The 23,093-nt window shown below is 37.4% G+C and overlaps 1 protein-coding gene across 2 annotated transcripts in view; it reads left to right on the plus strand.

Annotated features, from left to right (window-relative positions):
* Positions 1–23,093, plus strand: part of AKAP12 (A-kinase anchoring protein 12) — a 66,002-nt gene that overhangs the window by 13,289 nt on the left and 29,620 nt on the right. For both annotated transcript variants that reach the window (XM_039346912.1, XM_039346913.1), the window contains exon 2: positions 18,046–18,160. In XM_039346912.1, the coding sequence (XP_039202846.1) occupies positions 18,046–18,160 (115 nt within the window). The remainder of the gene's footprint in view (positions 1–18,045; positions 18,161–23,093) is intronic.

The following is a 23,093-nucleotide window of genomic DNA, read 5'->3' on the forward strand; positions in this document are numbered from 1 at the left end:
TGTGGACAATTGGGATCAATACTGTTTATCCATAGAACAGCTAGGAAACCAATCCAACTCCAAAACCTCTTACTGTCTTGTTATCTCCTACTGAAAAGCATTCAAGAGGTTCAATATTGCAGACATTCTTGGCCTTTCTATCTCTTCCAAGAAATAGCCTGCCTGCCTAAGACTCAGCAGACTCCTTTTCATAGATGCATAGGAATGCAGTCTTTAATAATGCAGACAACGTGCCTTTTATTGAAACCTAGCAATATCAGTGGATTTTAATTTAAACATGAATATTTTCGTATCTTTTAATGCATTTCAGAATAATTCTGTATAAATTGATGTAAGTACAGTATTAGACCAATCCCAGACCCTGGTAATCTTCCCTAAATTTGCAAAGAATTATCTGTTGTCAGCTATTTTTGGACATTTGTGGAACTGCAACTGATAAATAGTCTTTTAGGGATGAGAAAGAATGCTGGGAATGTTTAAATGCTTTCAAAAATAGGTCATGATTTAAAAAAGCTTCACAAAATGAATAAAAGTTTTGCGAGAAAATAAATTTCCTAGCAAAATGGGCAAAATCCCTGTATTTTCCTAGTCAAGCCTGGTAATTTATAATTTCATTTTTAAATAAAAAAAAAAGTTACTTCAGGAAGAATCCAAAGATCTGTCAGTGCACTTCATGGAAGCTCTTCCTCTCTTTCTCTCTGGCAATAGAAATTATCCCTTGCAGCTGCTTCTTACTCAGAGTGACAAATAATAATTTGGCTAGAGAGCCATGGGAAATATGAGAAAGGACCGATCCTTCCCCTTACTCAGTGGTTGCAGTCTCATCTCAGGTGATGATTTTATTCACTCAGGGATAAACTTGAAAGTTATATGTTCATTAATCTGCTTAACATTCTATCCTTGTCACCTAATCCAATTCATTTTTATCAAGAGCAATTCAATGAGTTTTGTTTCCTTGTCCATGGGCATAGTTGTGCAGCTTTAGCTAAGTGATCAGAAATATTTTCTCAGAGAAAATGAGGTTTACTCACTGAGGTATGGCTGCTGTGGGCTGAAAAGGTGCATTAGAACAGAGGCCCCCAACCTTTTGAGCACCAGGGACCGGTTCTGTGGAGAGAAGTTTTTCTGTGGACCAGAGGGGGCATGGTTTCGTGTGCTGCTTGCATCCAGTGGGTGGGGCTTCACTTGTTTGCGTGGCCCGGTGCCGGTCCACCAACCGGGGGTTGGGGACCCCTGCATTAGAACAAGGAAAGAAGCCTGCCTAAAATTATCTGGACAAAAATAAGTCAATAAGTATCATCGTATGTTTCTAAATTTTTAACTAATAACATTTCAGAGGTTTTTGCAAAAATCTGGCAGTGTGATTATTAGATTTACTTAAAAAATACACTAACTTTTTATTATCTGCGCCAATATGTACATACAGAACCTGAACAGTTTGTCAGCTCCTACTTCATAAAAAAAATGTTTTTTTAAAAGTGTACTAACTTTTTATTATCTGTGCCAATATATAGTAACATGCAGAACCTGAACAGTTTGTCAGCTCCTGCTACATTTCATTACTTAGTTTGTTACTCTGCAGGGCTATATATTCCCTGCATAAACCAGTGAAATGTATAGGAAGAATGTATAAGAACCTGGTGACTGAAAAATGACAGGGAAAGATGGAAAAGGATAGAAATGTAGGGCAATTAAGTTGTAATAACTTTAATGATTGGGCAAGAAACAGGTGATAATGAGGAGGTAGAATTGTGCTGGCCTTTTCAAAATAGCTATCAACTGCTTTAAATCAGATGTAAATCCACCAGTTACTCTACATGTGTAGCTGTGGTGCAGTTGAGAAGCAAAAGTTGATTATTTTTTTGTTTTGACAATATGCTACAAACTTGTTTTTCCCTGAATTTACAATGCTAACTTATTTGTGTCCATAAGGAAAGATGCTTTTAACAGGAAAGTCTTACATTTTTACCAATGTTTTTGAAACAATTTCTCATTCACCTTGTATAAAGACTGCAGAATTTCAAATAGAGTAGTATTTTCCATATTCTTTGAGTCATTCTCTTCTTCTCTTTAGCCCCTCCTCTTATGCTTTTGGAATTCAGTGTAAAATAAAGTTAATTTCCATAATCCAGTATCACTTTGGTGCTTAATTAGAGTATTTTACTGCTAAAGAATGTATTATATTGTCTTCAGTGACTGAATCACTTGAGTGTGATTTGTTCTGATGCTTGATGTTATATTATGACTGTAGTACTTGCCTTTCTTTCCAGTTTTCCTTAATTGGAAATGGATACACAAGGGAATATTATGTTTTCACGCAGATTTGAATCACTCTGTGTACTAAAATTCTCAGGGGAAAAACTATTAATGTCAGCTTGAAATTCAGCAGTGATTTCATGCCAGGCAAATAATGCTGCCTAATAATTATAATCTTGTTTTTTTTTATATGGATTTCAGTTCTGGAAAAGATGAATTCTGGCTATGTTCTAGTTGTAAATGCCAATGGAATAGTTGGAAAATATTCATCCAGTTTTAAGGTTAGATACTGGACTTTAAAAACTTAATGCTCAAGTAGTCCAAACATTAAATTTAGTTTAGTGAAACATTTAACAAATACTTAATATACTGTTCTCAACATTTCAAAAAAAGAAAATTATTCTCTGTTATAGTGTAAATCAAAATTATTTGAGAAATGTCTTTTTTCACATTAAATGAAGTATAACTGACTCTAAGGCAGAAATGATCAAATAAAAGTAGTTGTCTAAAAGTCTCTTTTTCAGATATTGAATAATTCACACTTACAGGCATGGGGCATTAAATATATTTACAACGTTGGAATTGTGTTTACAAATTTATCAGTTGTCATGTTCCCTATAGCCTTCTTGTTTTGCTCACAGAACATAAATGCGTAGAATTTATGAGGATGTTTTAGAAGTGTTCTGATACTATGCTAGAATAAAAGCACAGATGGACAATGTTGTAGGAAAAACAAGGAGAGTGTATGGAGAAAGCTGTCATAGCATATTAACATATATGAAAATTTTTTCCAGAAAAATACTGGAAGTAAGTGATAATCCCCTTTCATTAACATGGGCTGGCAGAGAAAACTAGATTGCTTTCCCAGAATAGACACCACTGATGCATTACAAATTGTTGTTACAGTATAACAAGGTTAGAGAACTAGATCAGAGGTCCCCAACCTTTTGAGCACCAAGGAGCGGTTCCATGGAGAGGGTTTTTTCTGCGGACCGGAGGGAGCGTGGTTTCATGTACTGCCTGCATCCCGCGGATGGGGCTTTGCTTGTTGGTGGGGACCGGTTTCTGGCATGCCATGTCCCAGTGCCGGTCCACGGACCGGGGGTTGAGGACCCCTTATCTAGATGAAAGTTCTAGTGGAAAAGAATAATAAAAAATGGGAACGGAGTGAATAACTATTTTGGGGGTGCTTGATTTTCCTCCCGTCTTAGAATCTCAGATGAGGGCACGTACCAGAACTAATTACAGGGTTTTGATCTCAGTCCATTAAAAAACAAAGTATAAACTATCTCTTTGCTAGCTTTATTGATTATAATCTTGCTCCCTAAATTCACTAGAGTCCAGCCTGGTTGCTACTTGCTGGGCTTTCCTCTTATCTGGTTCATGGCCAGCTTTAGAAAAAAACAAAACTGTCTATTACCATATTATACTGTTTTAGTATTTAAGCCTTTTTAATGTAAGAACAGGTGGTAGAGTCTTGAGTCCTACTGAATTGTGAGCGGCATGTAAGCCCAAATGCATACGTAACATGAGGTCAGTGCAGAATTGTGTAGACTTTCATGTTCTATATTGATGTATTTCAGAGAATTTCAGCTTCATGTACCCATTCTGATTTGTAGTAGTTTGTAGCACAGGTAGTCCTTGACCACAGTTGGGAGTAGAATTTCCGTCACCACCAATGTGGTCACACAGTCACATGATTGGACCCAAATTTACCAATATTTTTACTGTGGGCCATTAAGTAAAACGTGATTGTAAGTGAATCCAACTTTTCCAACTGGCATTATTGGCCGAAAATCGGCTGGAAAGGGCACAAATTGCAATCATGTGACTGCAGGAAGTTGTAACCGGTCGTAAATGTGAGCCAGTTGCCAAATATTCGAATTGCAATCACGTAACCACGGGGTGGTGCAGGAGTCATAAGTGGAAGAAATAGGTAGTCAGTCACTTTATCCGAGGCCGGCATAACTTTGAACTGTCATTAAACAAACTGTCCCTGTTTACTCACTCAATATTGCATATTCTGTATTGTGTTTTCTTTTACATACAAGTTACCAGCTAAAGGAAACTGGTAATTGGAGGTAAAAGAAGACAGGAAGAGGCAAAGGTGCAAAAATCTGAACAATCATCTAGATGGCAGCAAAAAAAAAAACAACAGGAAACTAACTCTTTGCTGCCATCTTATCAGTTTGTTGGACTTTTTTCATTCTTTCATCAAATGTGCTTCTAAGTTGAATTTCAAAGTGCATTTAAAAATGATAAGAATGTTCTATTGACTGGTTAGGTGTATTGATATCCGATTTGTGCATGCTCTTTTATCTTGTTGAGTTATTGAAATGCATTTAAACGCACATTTGCTATGGTAGTTAATACAGCTTGACACTTGCAAATGGAATTGTTGGTTTTGTTTTGATTTTTTACTGTTGTTAATTCTATTTATCCAAATGTTAAGTATCACCTACAGTTTCTGTTTTTTCAGCTGTGCTAGGAGAAAGGACACAGACGCATAAGTCCAGGAAAGATATCAAAAAACATTGTTGCTTTTTGTTAGGTTTTTTTTTTTTTTTTGATGGTTTTCATTTTTCCCCTTTAATTAAAAAAAAAGAATTAAAAAATTTCCCTTGTGGACAATTTTGACTTTTTGTTCATCAGAACAGAGATAATTTAGTTCTAACAATGTCTTGAGTGGTGTAGTTTTTTTTATCTTGATCTCAAAACAAAACATATTTTCCATTTTGTGCACTTGGCTAGTTGCAAGCTAAAGCTTAGATAGCATATAACTAATGATGTATAGCAGTTTATTAAATTCCTTTGTCTAGTTGCTTTTTTAATCAAGATACCTGAAAAGAAAAGTTTACGGAAAGGATTGAAAGGATATATTTCATTCTTGTAGTGGTAAACATTCATTTAATGCTCCCAGACCTCACATCACAGCAAAGAACTAAAATTAAACAGCTCCTTTCCAAGGTCTGTATCATAATTGCATAATAACTCCTGTTTGGATAGTGACTACCGTATATTCAGAAGTAGTTTGACAACAGACAACTCCTCTCCATAGCATGTTTTGAAAAGGAAACAGATTTGCCCGTGGCTTGTATTCCTTCTTTAATTCCTCTTCAGCAGCTGTAGGAAGTTGCCGATCACCCATGTTTAGGGAAAGTCTCTATTAGGAAGAAGAAGAATAGCATAAAGAGAGTGCTGGTTTCTGTTCTATTCACTAGAAGAGGACAAGGAGATGGGGCTTCAAGGTGTCAGCTTCTGGGAAAGGCTGGCTGACCTTGAGTGGGTCACGTGGTGGCAACAGCAGCTTTGCCCCCTTTGCTTGCCCCTTAGCTGCAGCTTCAGAATTGTTCAGCAAACCATGAACAAAATATATTTTGAAGTCCTTAGTGAATGCAGAAGGGACTTTGAACTAGTTTCTTGGATTCCTCCTTCCTTCTACTTTTGCTTTTTCCCCCTCTCCTCTCCTATTTACTAAATTGATATCTTATAACTGGAGGGAAAAGCTGCAGGCTTGCTTGCTTGTTCTTGCCCTCTCCTTTCCCTGCCTCAACCAATCTTCTAATTCTCCCTGCCTTCCAAAAAAGGAAAGCAAAAAATGTCTTTTTTTCTCCCCCACCCCCTTTGCCTCAACCACTGCTGCTTGTCTCTTTTAGTATTGCTTTCTTTCCTCTCTGCTTCGTAGGTTTATGGAAAAGTGTATAAAGGGATGATGCAAAGGGGCTTACTTAAAATTAAGCTAGCATAGGATCACAGTGTTTATCTTGAAATTGATTGAATATTGTATCTCTTCTAGACCGACCCACACACTCAGGACTCCAGCCAGTAATCTTTTTGTATTATGAACAGTTTTTCTCTCTTTGTTTTCCCTTAATAGCTCTAGGACATCCTAATGGGGGAAAAACATTTGGAAGTGGGTTACTTTTGTCTTTGACTGCTAGCTCTCCTTTCTTTCATTATCTCTGTGTTTCAAAAGTTGATATAATTAATACTGATGTCTTCCTTTACACTTATATATGCAATTACCATAAATGCTGACATGGGGAAAGAGGAATTAATTCCCCTAGTGTAAGTTATGGGGATCCATTGCTACATTTCAACATTGCTACATCTTCTTTTACAATCTCCTCTTTCTACAAGACCTATATTTTTTACAAAAAATACCTTGAGTATTGACATCTCGTGGTATATTACGTAATTTAGCAGCATCATTGTTTTCAATATCTAGTCCATACAATAGTGTGTGTTCATCCTATATTGTAGTTGATTATTTTTTAATTGATGGAGACAATTTACAGTTAGACTTCTGTATGGATTAATAGACCTGTCTTATGTGCCCATGTATTCAGATATTTGTGAATCAGGGTTAAGATATACTTATACACATGCTTATTTGAAACTGTTGAGAGTTGGTGTGTTTATGAGGGGAGAACAGAAATTGATTTAAGTACTACTTTTTGCTTGATGATCTCAGAGGCCCTCCCATTTCATCACCCGAATGCCTTTTAAATCCATCTACAGTTTGTGTGTGTATAAAACTATGCATTATGCCTCCACCCTCCTGCCTTTCTAGCACTCTTCCTACCAGCTACTCACCCTTGAGGTTCCACCAAACTTCTCAGTCTGCAAATGCTTCACTTAATCGTTATTGTTAAAGTCTTTGCAGCTAATGTCAATTGAAAACACAATTTTTCTAGAGTTTCCTTTAACAAGATTTATTGAAAAGGAATGGAATAAGGTTACAGAAAAATCAGCAATTATATGATTTTCTCTTCAGAACCCAGATTATCTTTCAACTTGTTATGGAAGGCAGAGACTTTTTAGTATTTTTATTAATGGAAACAAAGAGGCTAAATTCATCTCTGGTATCTAAGGAACGTACAGGTGGCCAGGATTTGAATCCCACTCAGACTTTGAAAATATCATTACAATCACAGTATTTTTACATGAAGATATTTGCTTAAAAATATTTCCATCCTTTGTTCCCTTTGAATTTCTTCATGCCCTTCTAAGGAGATATGCCCTATAATCTGGGAACTCTGGTCGAGAGTACCTTTATCTCCTTTAAATCCTGTATATACATGTTGAAAATACACTAATTAAAATTTTAAGGCAAAACATGGATTATATCAAGGGTCTTCAAACGTGGCCCTCTAATGACTTGTGGACTTCAGCTCCCAGAATTCCTCAGCCAGGCACGCTGGCTGAGGAATTCTGGGAGTTGAAGTCCACAAGTGATAAAAGGGCGAAGTTTGAAGATCCCTGGATTATATCAATTTGAACAAGTGATTTTGCAGGTATAAATGTATCAAGAGATAAAATAAAATGGAAAAGAATCAAAAGATGCTTAAACCTAGACATTAGCTCAGTTTATTTCAATGTAATATTCATCAGAGATGTTATGATAACTAAACAGCATTAGATTGGGAAGGCTGCAATATATTGTGGCTCATAGCAAATATTTGTTTGATTCTATCTCAGTGGGCAGGGGTAGGTGACTATAGTCTTCTGTGAAGATGAGCTAAAGAGTGCAGCCGTTCTGCTGGTGTTCTGAAGTTGAAGTTTTATTTAAAATAACACTATATATTTTAGGAATACTATGCACCTTGACCATGGGAAATTCAGTTGCTTACTTTTCATCAGGCAGTGAAAGCTCTTGGGCTGACCCTACAATTCTCTGTTTTTCACAACATATATTTCTATGACTTAGACCAGGGGTGTCAAACTGCCAGCCTGCGGGCCAGTTGCATCATGCGGAGGCTACGCCCACCCCAGCTCCGGCAATGCAAAAAAAGTCATGATGTGTCATGACATGTCATGTGATGCAGCGAGTTTGACACCCGTGACTTAGAAAGTTTGAGAAAGGCTTTTTCAATAGGTAATATAAACAATAAGGTTCCACTGAAAGACTTTCATTTTAATTACTTAAACAGAGTGAGCATGACACAGTCTATCTCATTTAATTTGGGACCCAACATCTTCCTAATGCCATAAAGGTGATAATAGACACCTAAACTGTTGGTCAAGTAACTGAGTATAAAAAGAACTCTGTCATCTTTGTCAGCCGAGAGCATTGTTGATAGCAGAGGGATCAAGCGAGAGCATTTGAAGATCAAAAGTCATGGGAAAGATTGAAAAGATTACCAAGAATATTTCTAGAGAGTACTGTAGTTTCTAAACATAATGATTTTGTAGTAAATTCCAATCCTTGATATTCTGCAAACCATTTGAAAACTTACAGACTTTAAACTTCGGTGTAAAGTTGATTGGCGATTTTTGGCATACTAGGATGTCTGAAATTGATAGCCAAATCAAAAGCTAAGAATTTCATTTAGAGTGAAATCAGCATGTATTAATAATAAGTTATCTAATCAAAAGAAGGAATATATATATATATATACACACAGACACACACACACACACACACACATATTCATTCCTAGTTAAAAAGCTATGACAAAATATTTGTTTACTTTTAACATCTCAGTTATCAGATTTTCATAGGAATAGTCTGTATGCTTAATTTTCAAACTCATTTTTATTGTGTGCCTAGTAGATTTTGTTTATTGTTGTGTGATCTTGGCAACATTATACGTTATGAAGGAGTTTGTTTTATAAAGGGGTTGGAGACAGTGTGTGTGTGTGTGTGTGTGTGTGTGTATTCATTTTCAAATTTTAGATAAGACATAAGGGGAGATTCAAAATTGTTCCTTACAGCTTGGTTATCTAGTACATAATGGGAGAATTAAAGGGACTTGGATGCTTCTAAAAATGAGCAGGAAAAGGGAAATGTATCTGAGTTGCTGTTATCCTAAATTAAGGCATTTACACTGTTGAATAACTCTCCTCTGCATTGGTATTAATTGCAGATGCAATTGACAAGCTGCCCTTGCCTGAGACTTCCTTATCTCCCTTAAGAACTGTTGGGAAAATATAACATTTCTAGGCACCCTGGCCTTTAATTACAGTGCTTGGGATTTGGGCAGGGTATATAGTCCTTTAGTGGGAAGGACTGTTCTTAGATCTTAAAAGGGCACCTAAAAGGTCTTGTGTGCATATCAGTCATCTCCTCCCTTCTCCACTTTAAAGCAAAACAACCTTAGGAAATGGTTAGTCTGAGTGGCAGTTATTAAAGGAATGCTTAATCCTTTCCCCATGGCAAATTTACTGCCCAAACTCATCTCTTTTAGCCTACTTTTTCCTTGGGCAAAAAGAGGAAGGGAACCCATCCTACTTACTAGTCCTTATCATAAATAAAGAAGTTGGGTGGGGGAGTGGGAAACAAGTTTCCAAGTGTACGTGAACTTTCAAAGCTAGGAAATCTTGTTTAAAATAAAAAGCAGACAAAAAAATGCTTCCCTACCTCCAAACGTTTTTATCAAATATGTCTGAGTTTTGGAAGCTTTTTCTCTAGAAATCAATTTAGTTAATGCAGCAGTGAAGATAAATATTCAGGGTTCTTTAAAAAAATACTTTATTGCTCCCTGTGGTAATTGAAATCTATTATATACTCAGGTTCCCAGTGGATAGTTAGAACAGGTGATGTTATATGCTAACTGTTGTGGAAATCTGGAGGGGGGAGGAAATGACCTATTCAGGCATAGCTGTTGATATGTGTTTTTTAACAGTTTGTACATACAGCTGTTCTGATGCTTAGTTATATGTGGGCTGGTTCAGATTAAATATAATAGACACCAGGTTTACATCATTGCTTCACTCCTACCTGGTGCACCTGTTGATTGTCCTAGGTCCACAAATATGTGGGTGTATCAATTTATGGTTCACAAAGATAAATGCTTTCATATTGAATAGCCTGAAAGAAAATCTAAAAACTAACTACCTGACCTACAATTAGGTAGTTTGGTTGATTCATATATAGGCTTTTTTCAAACAGGATGGGCAATTGGTTTGATTGGAAAGAGTGATCCTGTTTTCTTTTCCGTCACAACCCATGCTAGAGGAAAGGTTTTATGCAAACTGTAAGTATATGCCCAGTGTTTTTTGGCATCTCAGGTGAAAACCCAAAGATTCATTTATCTTTGTTACTTCGTATACTGCCATCAAGTGCAGAGCTTAAGCATCATTTTGCCTTTTATCTTTCAGATATTTTGGAAAATGCTGTCATTTATTTCTTCTCCCAGCCAAACATATCCAGTTCTTTCAGCTTCTATTCCTGAGACTGTTTTCTAAATCATTGACCACCATTGTTACTCTCCTATGAATCTGTTCTTGTGTTTCTATATCCTCCTTAAAGTGCAGTTCTGAATTCAAAACTAAAGGGAGGAGATCATAAGGAGAAAAGAAGTCTTTTTGAAAACAGATATTGTGATTTAATTGGGAGATTGGTTTAGTTGTAAAGCCTAATTAATTTACAATTCAGGGAAGTGAATTTGAGGAGTTGTGTAGGAACCACAAGGAGAAATGCCAACAAAATACTGAAGTGTCGAAAAGTCCTGTAATGTGTTAGCAGAAATTTGTGAAAAGACTATTCCTAATCTCTTGGAAAGATATTGTTATGGGGGACATTATTTGGTTTGGAAGCAGCACATGCACATACCATTCTGTATTGTGCTTAATTATTTTTGTTTTCTAAACAAATGAACTCTAAGGAGCTATTGTGTACATTTTTTATTTTGGACAGTACTTTTGGAAAAAAACTTATCTCTTCATTTCATTTGCTTCATGAACTTTGATGGCATAATGTTCTTTCCTTAATCATCTTTGCATTTGTGTTGTGTCTTTATCTTATAGAACAATTTAATTAAATAGATCTGGGCAAGGGTGAAACACAAAAACAATAAAGGAAGAAAGGTTGCTTTGGACTATGACTCTCACAAAAAGCATGGATAGTCCTTTAATTTGTTGTGTATAAAAAGTAGAGTCCTGCTATGGAATTTATATTCTTATCAATATCAAATGTTGCCTCCACTTCTCTGTAATTGTAATATGCAGTACTGCTCTGGATATTTAGAAAATAAATAGCTCTATATTTTTTTATGTCTCCCTGCTTATTTTTTTTTTTTTTTAGCAACCTAGTGCTAAAACCTTTTGGGCATCAGGGTCCAATTCCATGGAGAAAGGTTTTTCCATGGACCAGAGGAAGCGTGGTTTTACGTGCTGCCTGCTTCCCATGGATGGGGCTTCGTTTGTTTGTGTGGCCCGGTTGCTGGCATGCTGCAGACTGATGCCGATCCACAGACTGGGGGTTGGGCACCCCTAACATAGTGGGTGATTAATTATTGAGCAAAGTGAAAGTGTTATGCATGACATGAAAGTGGGAATTAATGTCTGCAGCAGAATATTTAAAATACAGGAATAAATACAATGGTAGAAACATTTTCAATTTCTCTGGCTATTGAACCTCCATAGACACCCCTCCTTTGTGAGTTTCCCCTCGGCACAGGATGGGAGAAGAGGGTAAGAAAGAGTACAGAATTAGACATAAAACAAGTACAGCATCATTTTCAAATGCTTCAGTTCCTCTTTGGGACTGTACAATGAATGACATCACTGAGGCAATTTCTGTTGTAACGAAACTGTTGTTTTCAAGCTCTTATAAGACTACTAACTGGTTCCTGCCAATCTCCATCACTGCTTCCCAAAAATTATCAGGATGACTGATGCATGAGTGATTTGGCCACCGATAGAATGGTGCTGCTGATTAAGTCTTCCCGGCACTTTGCAAAATAAAATCTAATTGCAAGTAACAAAGTATGAAGCTGTAAAGGCCCAGGTTAACAAAATTGAATCCGATGTTGCATTAAGGAATTACAAAGTAGTATTAAGCACGTTTCTCTAGAAAAATTATTCTCAGTCATCCAGGGCGTGGTTGTCCCAAAGGTGCTTTTTTCAAGAGGCAACTGGACTTTCTTGTTTTCCCTTGAATATGTTTCGCTTCTCATCCAAGAAGCTTCTTCAGCTCTGACTGGATGGTGGGGAATGGAAGGATTTATATTCCTTCCAGACAGCTGGTCATTTGCATCCTTTTAGAGAGTTGTTGAGGCCACTTGGAGGTTTACCTGTGTCTTCAGGGTCACCTGAGTAGGGCAAATGTGTGGAGCTTTCTTGGCTGCAGGATATTTTCTGCCCTGTGTCCCTTCACTGTTGAAGACAGGCACAGGCTATTGCAGATGAGTCTGTGTTGTCGATCTCTCAAACTGAACCACAAATGATTCCTGTAGTTGCAATGTTTGGAAATCCATTCATACTCACCCACCATTCGAAGGGTGTTCATCCCAAAGTGCATAACTAAATGTCTGTGGAGATTCTCAGTCATCCAGGTCATGGCTGGAAGGATTTCTGCACTTCTGTTTGAGAGGCAGACAATAGAAGGAACCTTCTGATTGTTTAGAACAAATATCTTGGAAGTCAACTTTTATACAAGAAGGCCAAGGAAGGATTTCTTGAGGGAGAGAAGAGGAATAAAGTGTACAAGGGGATATTCTTCAACCCTCTAGTCTTTCTCCAAAAGCGACCTCTTTTGTAAGGATTTGGATGAAAAATAAATATTTTGCTGTTTAATGAGGGAAATGTAAGCAAAAAGCTTTATGCTGGATTCCCAGCAGTCATTGACAAAAGCACTGAGGATATGTTTACCCTTCATTTGGCTTGCATTATCTTTCTGCCAGGCAGATGTATCAAGCATAGGACAAATGCTATGTATAAAAGAAGGTATGCTAAGCTTCAGCCAAGTCATAAACGTGATAGTAGAAAATACATAATTAATGGTGCTCATTTTATTTCCTGTATGGACTGGGTATATTGTTCACATACTGAGAGACCCCGATGAAATTTTCATCTCCCTTTCCGACACTGGAGACTGAATAATTTCTTTTAATGGGAAGATCAGAGATCCTGGGCAGAAATAGAAGCAGGTGCCAAGAACAGGCAAACCAGGAACTCTTTTGAATGATACCAGAAAGGGTTACACATATAGATGTGTGTGTATATATATATATATATACTTACATTTGTAGATACAGAAATAATTTATCCTATATATAGGATTTTCTGCTTCAAAGGATGGTGCTAATAAAAACACCTTCTTTTTGAGAATATGAAAAACAGCATCTGTGAAGAACTTCTAAAACAAATGTAATTCTGACCAGAGACTTGAACGTCCTGAAAAGAATAAACAAGCTCCCCACAAATCACATAAAAATTCAAACATTCCAGTTTAAAGACTTATTTTGCATTGTTTTTTTTTAAAAAAATAACTAAATAGAGCTGCTGTATTCAGTAGTCTTCCTACTACCGGTATATATTTGTATCAGACAGCAAACCTAATAATGAAATAAGAATTTAAAGGGATTTTTCTTCTAGTCTTATCTATTCATATATTAAGAAGTGTTGCTAAAGCCTGGACATTGCACATCAAGCCCATCCATTCTTAATAGCTGCTTAGTGCTTAATAGCTGCTTAGTGCTCAGTGGAATGACTTACCTGAAGCTGGGTAGTAGAAGTTTCTGTTTCACAGGATTAACCTTGCTTAAGTATTTTGTGGGAATATTTAAATAGAATACCCAATTTACCATCAGAGAGGTTTGAGAGTATAAAATGCACCTCTGCTTTCTGTCCCATTCCTGCTTCATTCTTTATCTAACTATTTACTTGTCTAACTAAAGCAGCAGTTCTCAACCTGTGGGTCATGACCCTTTTGGGGGTCGAACGACACTTTCACAGGGGTCACCTAAGACCATCGGAAAACACATATTTCCAATGGCCTTAGGAACCAAGACACCGCTCCTCTATCCGGCCACCACCACTGCCCTCCACCGGCTCCTCTGCCTCCAAGGCGCCCTTCTCTGACAACGCCTGCTCCTGCCTCTGCAGCGCCATCGCACGTGCCCCCGACGCCGCCCTGGGCTGGCTCAGCTGTGTGGGCGGCCAGGTCGAGCCAGGTCTGAGCTGCTGCTGGCGCTGCTGCTGGGCTGCTCCGCCACTGCTGCCACTGCCAGCTGAGCTGAGCTGCAGTGCTGAGCCGGTCTCCACGCCTCCTGGTTGCCCGGCCGTGCTCCGCCCCCGGCCGCCCTCCGCACCACGCGGGAGCCTGCCCTGCGCCGCCTGGCCCACCTCCCTCGCCATCGGAGGCCGCCTTGGCCCTCTGGCACCTGGCGCGGCCATGGGGCTGCCGGGCAGGAGCAGTTCCTTCCTGGCTCGCCGGGCTACGGGCCTCAGAAGCATCCAGGGGGTGCGTTGGAGGCCAGCCGGCCAGGCCAGGAAGGGAGAAGTGGCCCCTTCCAAGCAGGAGCTGGCGCTCCGGCTATGCCCCTCTGGCGTGCAATGGGCTGCATGGCATGGAAAGGGGCTCCCGCGACTCCGCTGCTGAGATGGCATGCAGGAGGCTGGAGGGGCGGGCAGGTCCCTGGGGGGCGGCTGGGAAAGGGCAAGAGGTGCTGGGATGAGGATGGGGGGCTGCAGGTTGGCAGGTGTGAGAGGGCGGCCGGCGGCTCCGAGGTGCGCAGATCCTCTGTGCAGCTTCCGAGGTCATGGATGTGCCGCCACTAGGCTCTCTGCCAGGCTCTCTGCCAGAACCTCCCCCCCTCCCCAGGCAATTGTGTGGAGCTGCTTGTGCGTCCTTGGCAGCGCCTCCCCCCTTCAATCTCCTTCCTTCTCCATCTCCTTCCTTTCCCCTTCAATCTTCCTTCCATCTCCAACTCCATCCCTTCCCCTTCAATCTCTCCTTCCTTCCTTCCTTCCTTCCTTCCCCCTTCAATCTCCTTCCTTCTCCATCTCCTTCCTTTCCTCTTTAATCTTCCTTCCTTCCATCCATCTCCATCTCCATCCTTTCCCCTTCAATCTCTCTCTTCTTCCTTCCTTCCCCTTCAATCTCCTTCCTTCTCCATCTCCTTCCTTTCCCCTTCAATCTTCCTTCCTTTCTTCCATCTCCATCTCCATCCCTTCCTCTTCAATCTCTCTCTTCTTCCTTCCTTCCCCCTTCAATCTCCTTCCTTCTCCATCTCCTTCCTTTCCCCTTCAATCTTCCTTCCTTCCTTCCCCTTCCCTCCCTCCCAACATTTTTGAGCAAGGAAGAGTAAGCTTCTCCAGCAAGCATTGCTATATTGTTTTTGTGATTAATCACTATGCTTTAATTATGTTCAAATCATAACAATGAAAATATACCCTGCATATCAGATATTTACATTACTATTCATAACAGTAGCAAAATTACAGTTATGGAGTAGCAACAAAAATAATTTTATGGTTAGAGGTCACCACAACGTGAGGAACTGTATTAAAGGGTCGCGGCATTAGGAAGGTTGAGAACCACTGAACTAAAGCCTTCTGTAGCAAACAAAGCAGTCTACTCAGTAGGCCAAAAGCAGTGCTTTTGTTGCGGCTTAATAGTCATATTGGTAGATTGGTTGCATTTTTTGAGGCTTCTACAAAATGCTTAGTTTTTCAAAGATGTTACGTTGAAAAGACCAAAATGATATCCTTGTGGGATTTATTGTTTCAGATGATGATAGTCATTTGTTATTAGTCATTTTTATTTCTGCCATTCCTGGGGAAATACTATTAGAATAAAATGCATTGATATGATCTACTTTGAAATGATTAGGACAGTCCTGCTGAAAGAATTTTAACTGTTATAATGCATTGTGCTGCGGAGTCATCTAAGAACATAGAAAAATATTTTAATCCAACTGAGACAACTGGAACTATCTTATTTTAGGAATGTCTAATAAGACCAGTATGGAAGGTTTGAATACTATAAGGCAAAATTAGCATTAATATCTTTGGGCCTCGCATATGGAATTTTTGGAATGGACCTTAGTCTGTCCTGAAGAATGTTGGGAACGACGGTGATTAGAAATGGAAGGAGACATATCCATATTCATCAGTAGGCTGGTCCGGCTCCAGGCTTTGATAATTGGCCAATTCTAGATTCTATTTATGAAAAGTGTTAACTTCTATTAATGAGATGGTTATTGGGGGATGGGGGGGTCACAGAGATGAAAATGAAATGAAGAACTGAATGAAATAATTTCTCTTTCCAAAGGATCTTCTGTTCGTGAAAGGATGCAGACACTGAATACTGAATGAGCAAATATAGTGCTCATTCAACTGTGTTTATCAATTACAGAGGACCTCCTATTAATTAAATAATTAATTTCGCAAAATTGTTTACACATATAGATGACTGATTTCAAAGGAATGTTCCTAATTTAAGTATAGATCTTGCCCATGAATTTTGGAACTAGACTGATTTTCAAACAATTTAAGCTGAAATTCTTGTTTTGTAAATGGGATTGTGGGGTCTTTTTTCTCTCCTTGTGCTCATAATATGAAAGTGTGTGTTTTTGTAGGAAAAGCAAGCTTTAGGGCTTTTCTGTTTTTTGTTGTTGTTGTTGTTTTTATACAGATCTTACCAAAAGTTATCTGTATAACTTGATTGCTCATTTTGCATTAGTCCATTTGTGCTTTTTATTTCTTCTTGCCATTGCTATTACTGTGTTTGTTTTTAAAGAATGTCTGTTGTTCTCTTTAGAAAAACATTAACTAGAAATTTAATGAATAAATACTTTTAAAATTAAAAAGTATGACTATGGATATTCAGGTTCTGTTGGCATTTAAGGATTATTGGTTGATTTATGGTGAGGTTTCTTTTTCTTTTAAGTCTGGTAAGAGGCAGTTTTAGCTAAACAAATAGGATACAGTCTTTTGCTGGAATGTCTGGCATTTGAGGGAGAGATGTGCTCTGAAGTAACTAAAGTAGCTGAAGTGTTTTACACACAGACCATTAAAAATTAACATACTTTAGAGCAGTGGGAAGAACTGTCTGAGACAAAAACAGTTGGAATTATTGTCAGCACCAGGAAAAGAGCATTGCTTAGAAGAGGGTGTTAGAGTTAGGACTGAGATGTCATCCGAACAAATGGAGGAAGCAGGCAAATTTCAGAACAGCTCATTCCTTTTCAGTTTGGCAAGAACTTCTGTAACAATAGCTAAAGCGAACATCTGCAAGAGGCACCAGGCTAGAAAGCAGGAGGTAGTGAGTTCTAGTCTCGCCTTAGGCGTGAAAGCCAGCTGGGTGATTTTGAGCCAGTAACTCTCAGCCTAACTCACCTCACAGAGTTCTTATTGTGGGGAAAATAGGAGGAAGGAGTGTTGGATATGTTTACCACCTTGAGTTATTTGTAAAAATAATAAAGGCAGGGTGCAAATAAATAAAATAAGAAGTACATCATATAACTGAGTTAATTTACTGTCCTCTGTTTCAGAGAAATATATCATCTTTTGAGTCTTTCTGCTTCTGATTGGGCTTTTATTTTTGCATCTGTTAACACACTGTTCATGGCTAGAAAGGGTACATTTTGATAAAGCTAATACTAGTAATTAGTTTGTGTTAGTTTTTATGTTCTCTTTTAAGCTTTTATTAAAATGATTTTTTTGTTTGTATGTGTGTGTGCGTAAGATTAGTATTTATATAGTGTGTGTGAATATTTTTTTGATACAGATCAGTTCTGATTCCAACAGTCAATTCAGTTTAGAACTAATCTGATTTCATACTTCAGTTGATGAATCAATTTTTTAAAAAGTGCTACCACATGTATAGAAGTTTTTCCAAGTTGTCAAATTGATTTGGAAGCATCTGGTTTGAAAAACTGATGTGAAATTGCAATCAAGTCAACTGCCACAGAAGTACATTTTATTATTTCCAAACGGTAAAAGACATATTCTAAAATACATTCTCTTTCTATTAGAAAAAGTAATTAAAGGATTGATACATATTGACAGTTGTTTTTCCTCTCCGTTTTCCTTCTTGTATTTCATTTCTCAATATAGATTTTACATAAAAATGGACAGATATCCAGCATTAATGAAATTACCAAAGAGCATATGGAGCTCAGCCAGGAACCAGAAGTGCTGAAAGAACAGCAGGCAGTTCATACAGAAGAAGGTAAGGAGATGTTTATGGTTACAGAAAAGATTCCTTGAAATTCTGGAAAAGATCAAAGGAAATTGGGAGTTCTGATCTTTTTATGCAGAAATGGGAGAATATATGCAGATACAGTCCTTTTTGTTCCCCTTTTTGTTATGTGCTATAACTGATATCCTGAAATCTCATTATAATTCAGATATACAGTTGTAATATTGAAGTGCAATGGACGTTTAAAGGGGTATGTAAATAGAATAGTGAATTCTATTGCAGTGAATAGAAGCATTTGCACTCCTGGGGCTGTTCAGTCCTTTTTATAGCCCATGTAAGTTAACTCATATACTGGAACATGAATAACCTCCATAGTACATAGACCAAGAGGTCTTTAGGGTGCAGGAGCCTTGAGTGCATACATGCTTGGTGCAATGAGGATAAAATGAACAATGTTTTCTTAAACATTTAGAAACATTGCATTACGGAACATAAACTCTGATGCATATCATTGTTGCTATTGCCCATATAGAATATAGTTGACTCCTCAAAAAACTACTTGGAATAATCTGGATTAGTGGGTGCCTCCTGTAATTCCCCTATTGACATTAAATTAAATTATAAATAGAAGGGCACTGATTCCAAAGGAATGGAGATTAGCTTGGATAGTTCTCACTGTTGAAAGATTTGAAGGGCAAGCTGGAGACAAATCATGTAGAGAGTGTCTGCCTATGTGCTCATTAAGAGTTGACATTACCTTGATGACACATAATCAAAAAAGAGAACTGGTATTTGCTTGAAAGCTTGATTTTAGACCGCACTCTTATTTTGTGCTATCTGGTTGAAAACTGTATTTTTAGACTAGGATCTGTGCTATTTGTGGCTTTATTGAGTTCAGATTCACTTCATAGATGTGTTCCAGGGTAGTCACACACCCCTTTTCTTCAAGCTAGCAAGATACTCAAATCAAATAACAATTCCTAAATGCAGAAAAGCCCTAATTCTGGAATATTAGTGAAAACAATGGAAGGCAGGAACTGCATTTTTTAAAACTTATTGTAGTTATGGAGTAAAAATATTCACCATCTTTCCACATTTCATAATAACTGACAAAGAAAAATAGTAATATTTAAAAATTAAGTAATAAATGAATGATGTTTAAAAAGACACTTAAATAAAAAGCAAACATGCAAAGTTTGTATTGTTGTTAACAGCCTCCCACAATTACTGTTAAGTAGTTAAAATAAGAAAATATCCATAGAATGTGAAGAGAAGTGTTCATTGTGCCAGGATCTCTCTCTCTGTATGTCTATAAGGAAACCTAAACAAGTAGCATAAAAAAGATCCGAATAAATGAATTTTGAGAGAAAATCCTCATTGGATACAAGAATCATTCACAACCTCAAACTCAGTCATTCTGTGAGTAAGGGTTCTTCACTTGTTCCAGATTCATTTCAACTATTCCTCAATCCCAGGATATAGAGGTAAGTATATGTTCAGGATCAACATCAAAACTGCCCACTGAGACCTAGAAATGGTCCTGGGGAAAAGTCAAATAAAAGCTTACTTGAAAGTTAGATTCAATGTACAAAGAAGAATTATCTCTAGAGGATTTTGATTGGCAGCAACCAAGATCTAGATACCAGAAGTTTTGGCTTTAAAAACCATAAATATCAAACAGTCTGTGCTGAGATAATTCCTGTGAATTGGCCTCTGATCTTGTTGCCAGGCTCCTCTTAGCTCTTTGATGTTTGATTCCTGGACAGTTTCCAGAATCTGTTTTGGACTCTGACTTAATTGCTCTTGGCTGTTTTTAATGGTGTTTTATGGCTTGTCTCCCAACTTTATCTTTGACAGTTTATTGAGTTTTTCAGTTTTGTTGCCTAGTCACTTTTGGGGAGAAAAAACATGTTTCTGAGGTAATCTCTGACAGTTTTATTGTTATAAAAGATATAATGAATTCCTGAGTCATACTGGGCAAGGTGACATTGCCATGAAAATTAAATCTTGTGGTAGGCTAATTTCAGTTGTTCAACACTAGCTTGAAATAAATCTCTAGGAACACAATCAGATACTTATATACTAATAGACATAGTATTTCCAATCCAATATAGTGGATAGAAAGGACATTCAAAGTGACATTCAGTAATTGCAACCTTGTACCTACTGATATTTTTTCAGTTATTATGAACTAGGATTTCCCACATTGCCTCTTTTGTTGGGACCTTTAAACTATGGCCCCAAAGCCCAAGAATAACCCTAAAATTAATAACCATTCAATACAATTTATTAACTGATTTCTGGCATAAAGGTAATAATAAGACAACAACTTATGAGGAGTACTAATGTACATAGCAAACAAATAAGTAATAATTTGTGAGAATTTACCACACTATTCAAATCAGTGGGAGAAAAGACTAGGTGCTCAGAGAACAAGAACTTTTAACTCATTGTGAGAAAGATGAGGCAGGGGAGATGGAGGAAATTTCAAGAAATGTTTCATTCTGCACTGTTCAACCATAGCAGAAGGCAGGAGAAACATGCCACAAACAAGAAAGCCAAAATTATTGAGGTTTCCTGACATAACTAGCGAATCAGGAAACAAATTGAGAAAAGTACATGCTGTAGCACTTACACACTCTCACACATAACACTAAGGGATGACACCTACTGCTACTAGAATTGTAGCAATTGTACTCTCACAGCAGGGAACAGATTGTTGAAGGAATCCTATTTTTCTTCAGCTGAGGACCTTTCCCCAGCTAGATGTGCCTGCTAGTTTCTTTCCAGTTTACTATATAATGGTACCAATTTCACAGTAATGTAGAAGAGAATTGTTTCCTGCAGACCAGACCATGATTCATAATATTAAATTTGCAAATTGAGCCAAATTTGAGATGTATGAGATGAGAAGCAAATCATGTAAACTATATACCAAGTGGGTGTAGATTGAACCACCTCTGTTTCTTCCTGCAAGATATTAATAATTTGCATTAACTTGAGTTATTCTTCCAGGTCAAAACAATAATGGGAATATTTTTATATGATGATACCATGTTATATTTTCATTACGTACCTTAAGTACTCAGTGTGAAAAAACAGAATTGAAATTTAGGTAATAGATATCCGCCATAGTGCATTTGTTTTTAAATATCAAATCACATGTTTAATGTTTCACGTACTATGCAAATCTTGAAAAAAGTAGCCCCTTTAAGCCATTCATTCTTGAGATGTGTTGGTATATTTTCAGTTCAATTAAGGAAAATGTTTGCAGTGTAAACCTAATGGTTGGCAACTTTCTTATAAAAAGCAGGCATGGCTAGGTAGTTGAATCATAGCAATGCAAGAAGCCACCTCTTTAGCATTGTTGTATAGAGGGTAAAAAGTGCTGCCTGATTTATTTTGAGATAAGGTAGTCATCTGTTTTACCACTGGTGTTTGTGGTAATATGTTTTCTCTCACACCTTTGATTTGCTACTTGGAGGAGAAGATTAAAGGTATTTTTCTGGAGAGTCTCAAGATACAAGAAGAACGTGTGTCTTCTCTGCTTTTCCTGACATGCATTTGACTTCTGGAGGGCTTTATTAAAGAACAAACACATATCAGTAGTTTTTAATCCTAGTTCTAAGGATATCAGTATCACCATAATTTGCCTATTCAGATATACTGGTAAACTCTGATTTATTTACACCAAGAAGCAACTCACCAAAAGGGGTGCAGGAGGGAGATGGAATATCAATAGCAATAGCATTTAGACTTATATACCACTCCATAGTGCTTTACAGCCCTCTCTAAGCGGTTTACAGAGTCAGCATTTTGCCTCCAACAATTTGGGTCCTCATCTTATCAAACTCAGAAGGATGGAAGGCTGAGTCAACCTTAAGCCAGTCAGGATCCAACTGCTGGCAGTGGAATGCAGAGTAAGCCTGCAACACTGTGTCACCACGGCTCACAGGACTAGGAGTATAAACAAAAGTTTTTTTTTTTCCTTCAGTGAAATATCCACTCTACTGTTTTACTGTACTGACCAACTCTTCTAACTCATAACGTGCATGCCAGGGATGGCTGAATGAAGCGAGCCCTCTCATGATCTTGTCTGAAAGACATGAGTTTTCTAATACAGAGTCAATGTAAATTAGACTAATTGAGGCATGAAATTTGCCTCCAGATGTATACTAGGGTTGACAAATTAATTTAAAATCTTAGTAGTGCAATAAGTAAAATATACCCCAAATATAAATGCCTGTCAAATATTGTACTTTAAATGAGGAAGATTAGTTTATTACAGAAAATGCCACAAAGTGTATTTTAGAGTACTTTGTTGATCAAGCTAATGTAAAATCTGTTTTAAAATGTAGACACGGTATTTCTGCCTACATTAGTCAAAGAAGAATATTGTAAAATAATTAATACTCCACTTCTTCACAGGTAGAAAAAAATATATTTTTTAAATCAACTGATTGCTAGTTTATGTGTGTGGTAGTGATTTTATACTGCAGAAATTTTGCCAAGAATTCAAGAATTTAGAAGACTTCTTCAAACAGACATATGATTATTAATTCACAGGAAGGAAAATCTTAATAATTTAGAAGTAAATGCAGTTAAATTGAATGGGCTTGCATGCCAAGTAAGAGAATACAAAATTGCTTCAGTGATTACTTTAAATTTTACTATTTTAAATTTGACTTGAATCAGAAATTATCATTTGATTAAAACATTGAAGTATTAATATTTATGCTTTCATGTATATGTAGAAATAAATTCAATCAAAATGAATGCTTAGTGAATACATATGTGTACAAATAGTGAATTTTCCCCTGCTTTTAAATCAGGGATTTTATATTTGCTGCTTTCAGATGAAGCCAAGAACATCTTAGATTACACAGTGTGTTAGGATGATTAATTTACATTGGCCTATGTATTTTATGTCTACTAGCGTTGGTAAGTATGAGAAAAAAACATA

The sequence above is a fragment of the Crotalus tigris genome, unplaced genomic scaffold (assembly GCF_016545835.1).
Source record: "Crotalus tigris isolate CLP2741 ecotype Arizona unplaced genomic scaffold, ASM1654583v1 scf7180000018030.5226217, whole genome shotgun sequence".
NCBI classification, from domain to species: Eukaryota; Metazoa; Chordata; class Lepidosauria; order Squamata; family Viperidae; genus Crotalus; species Crotalus tigris.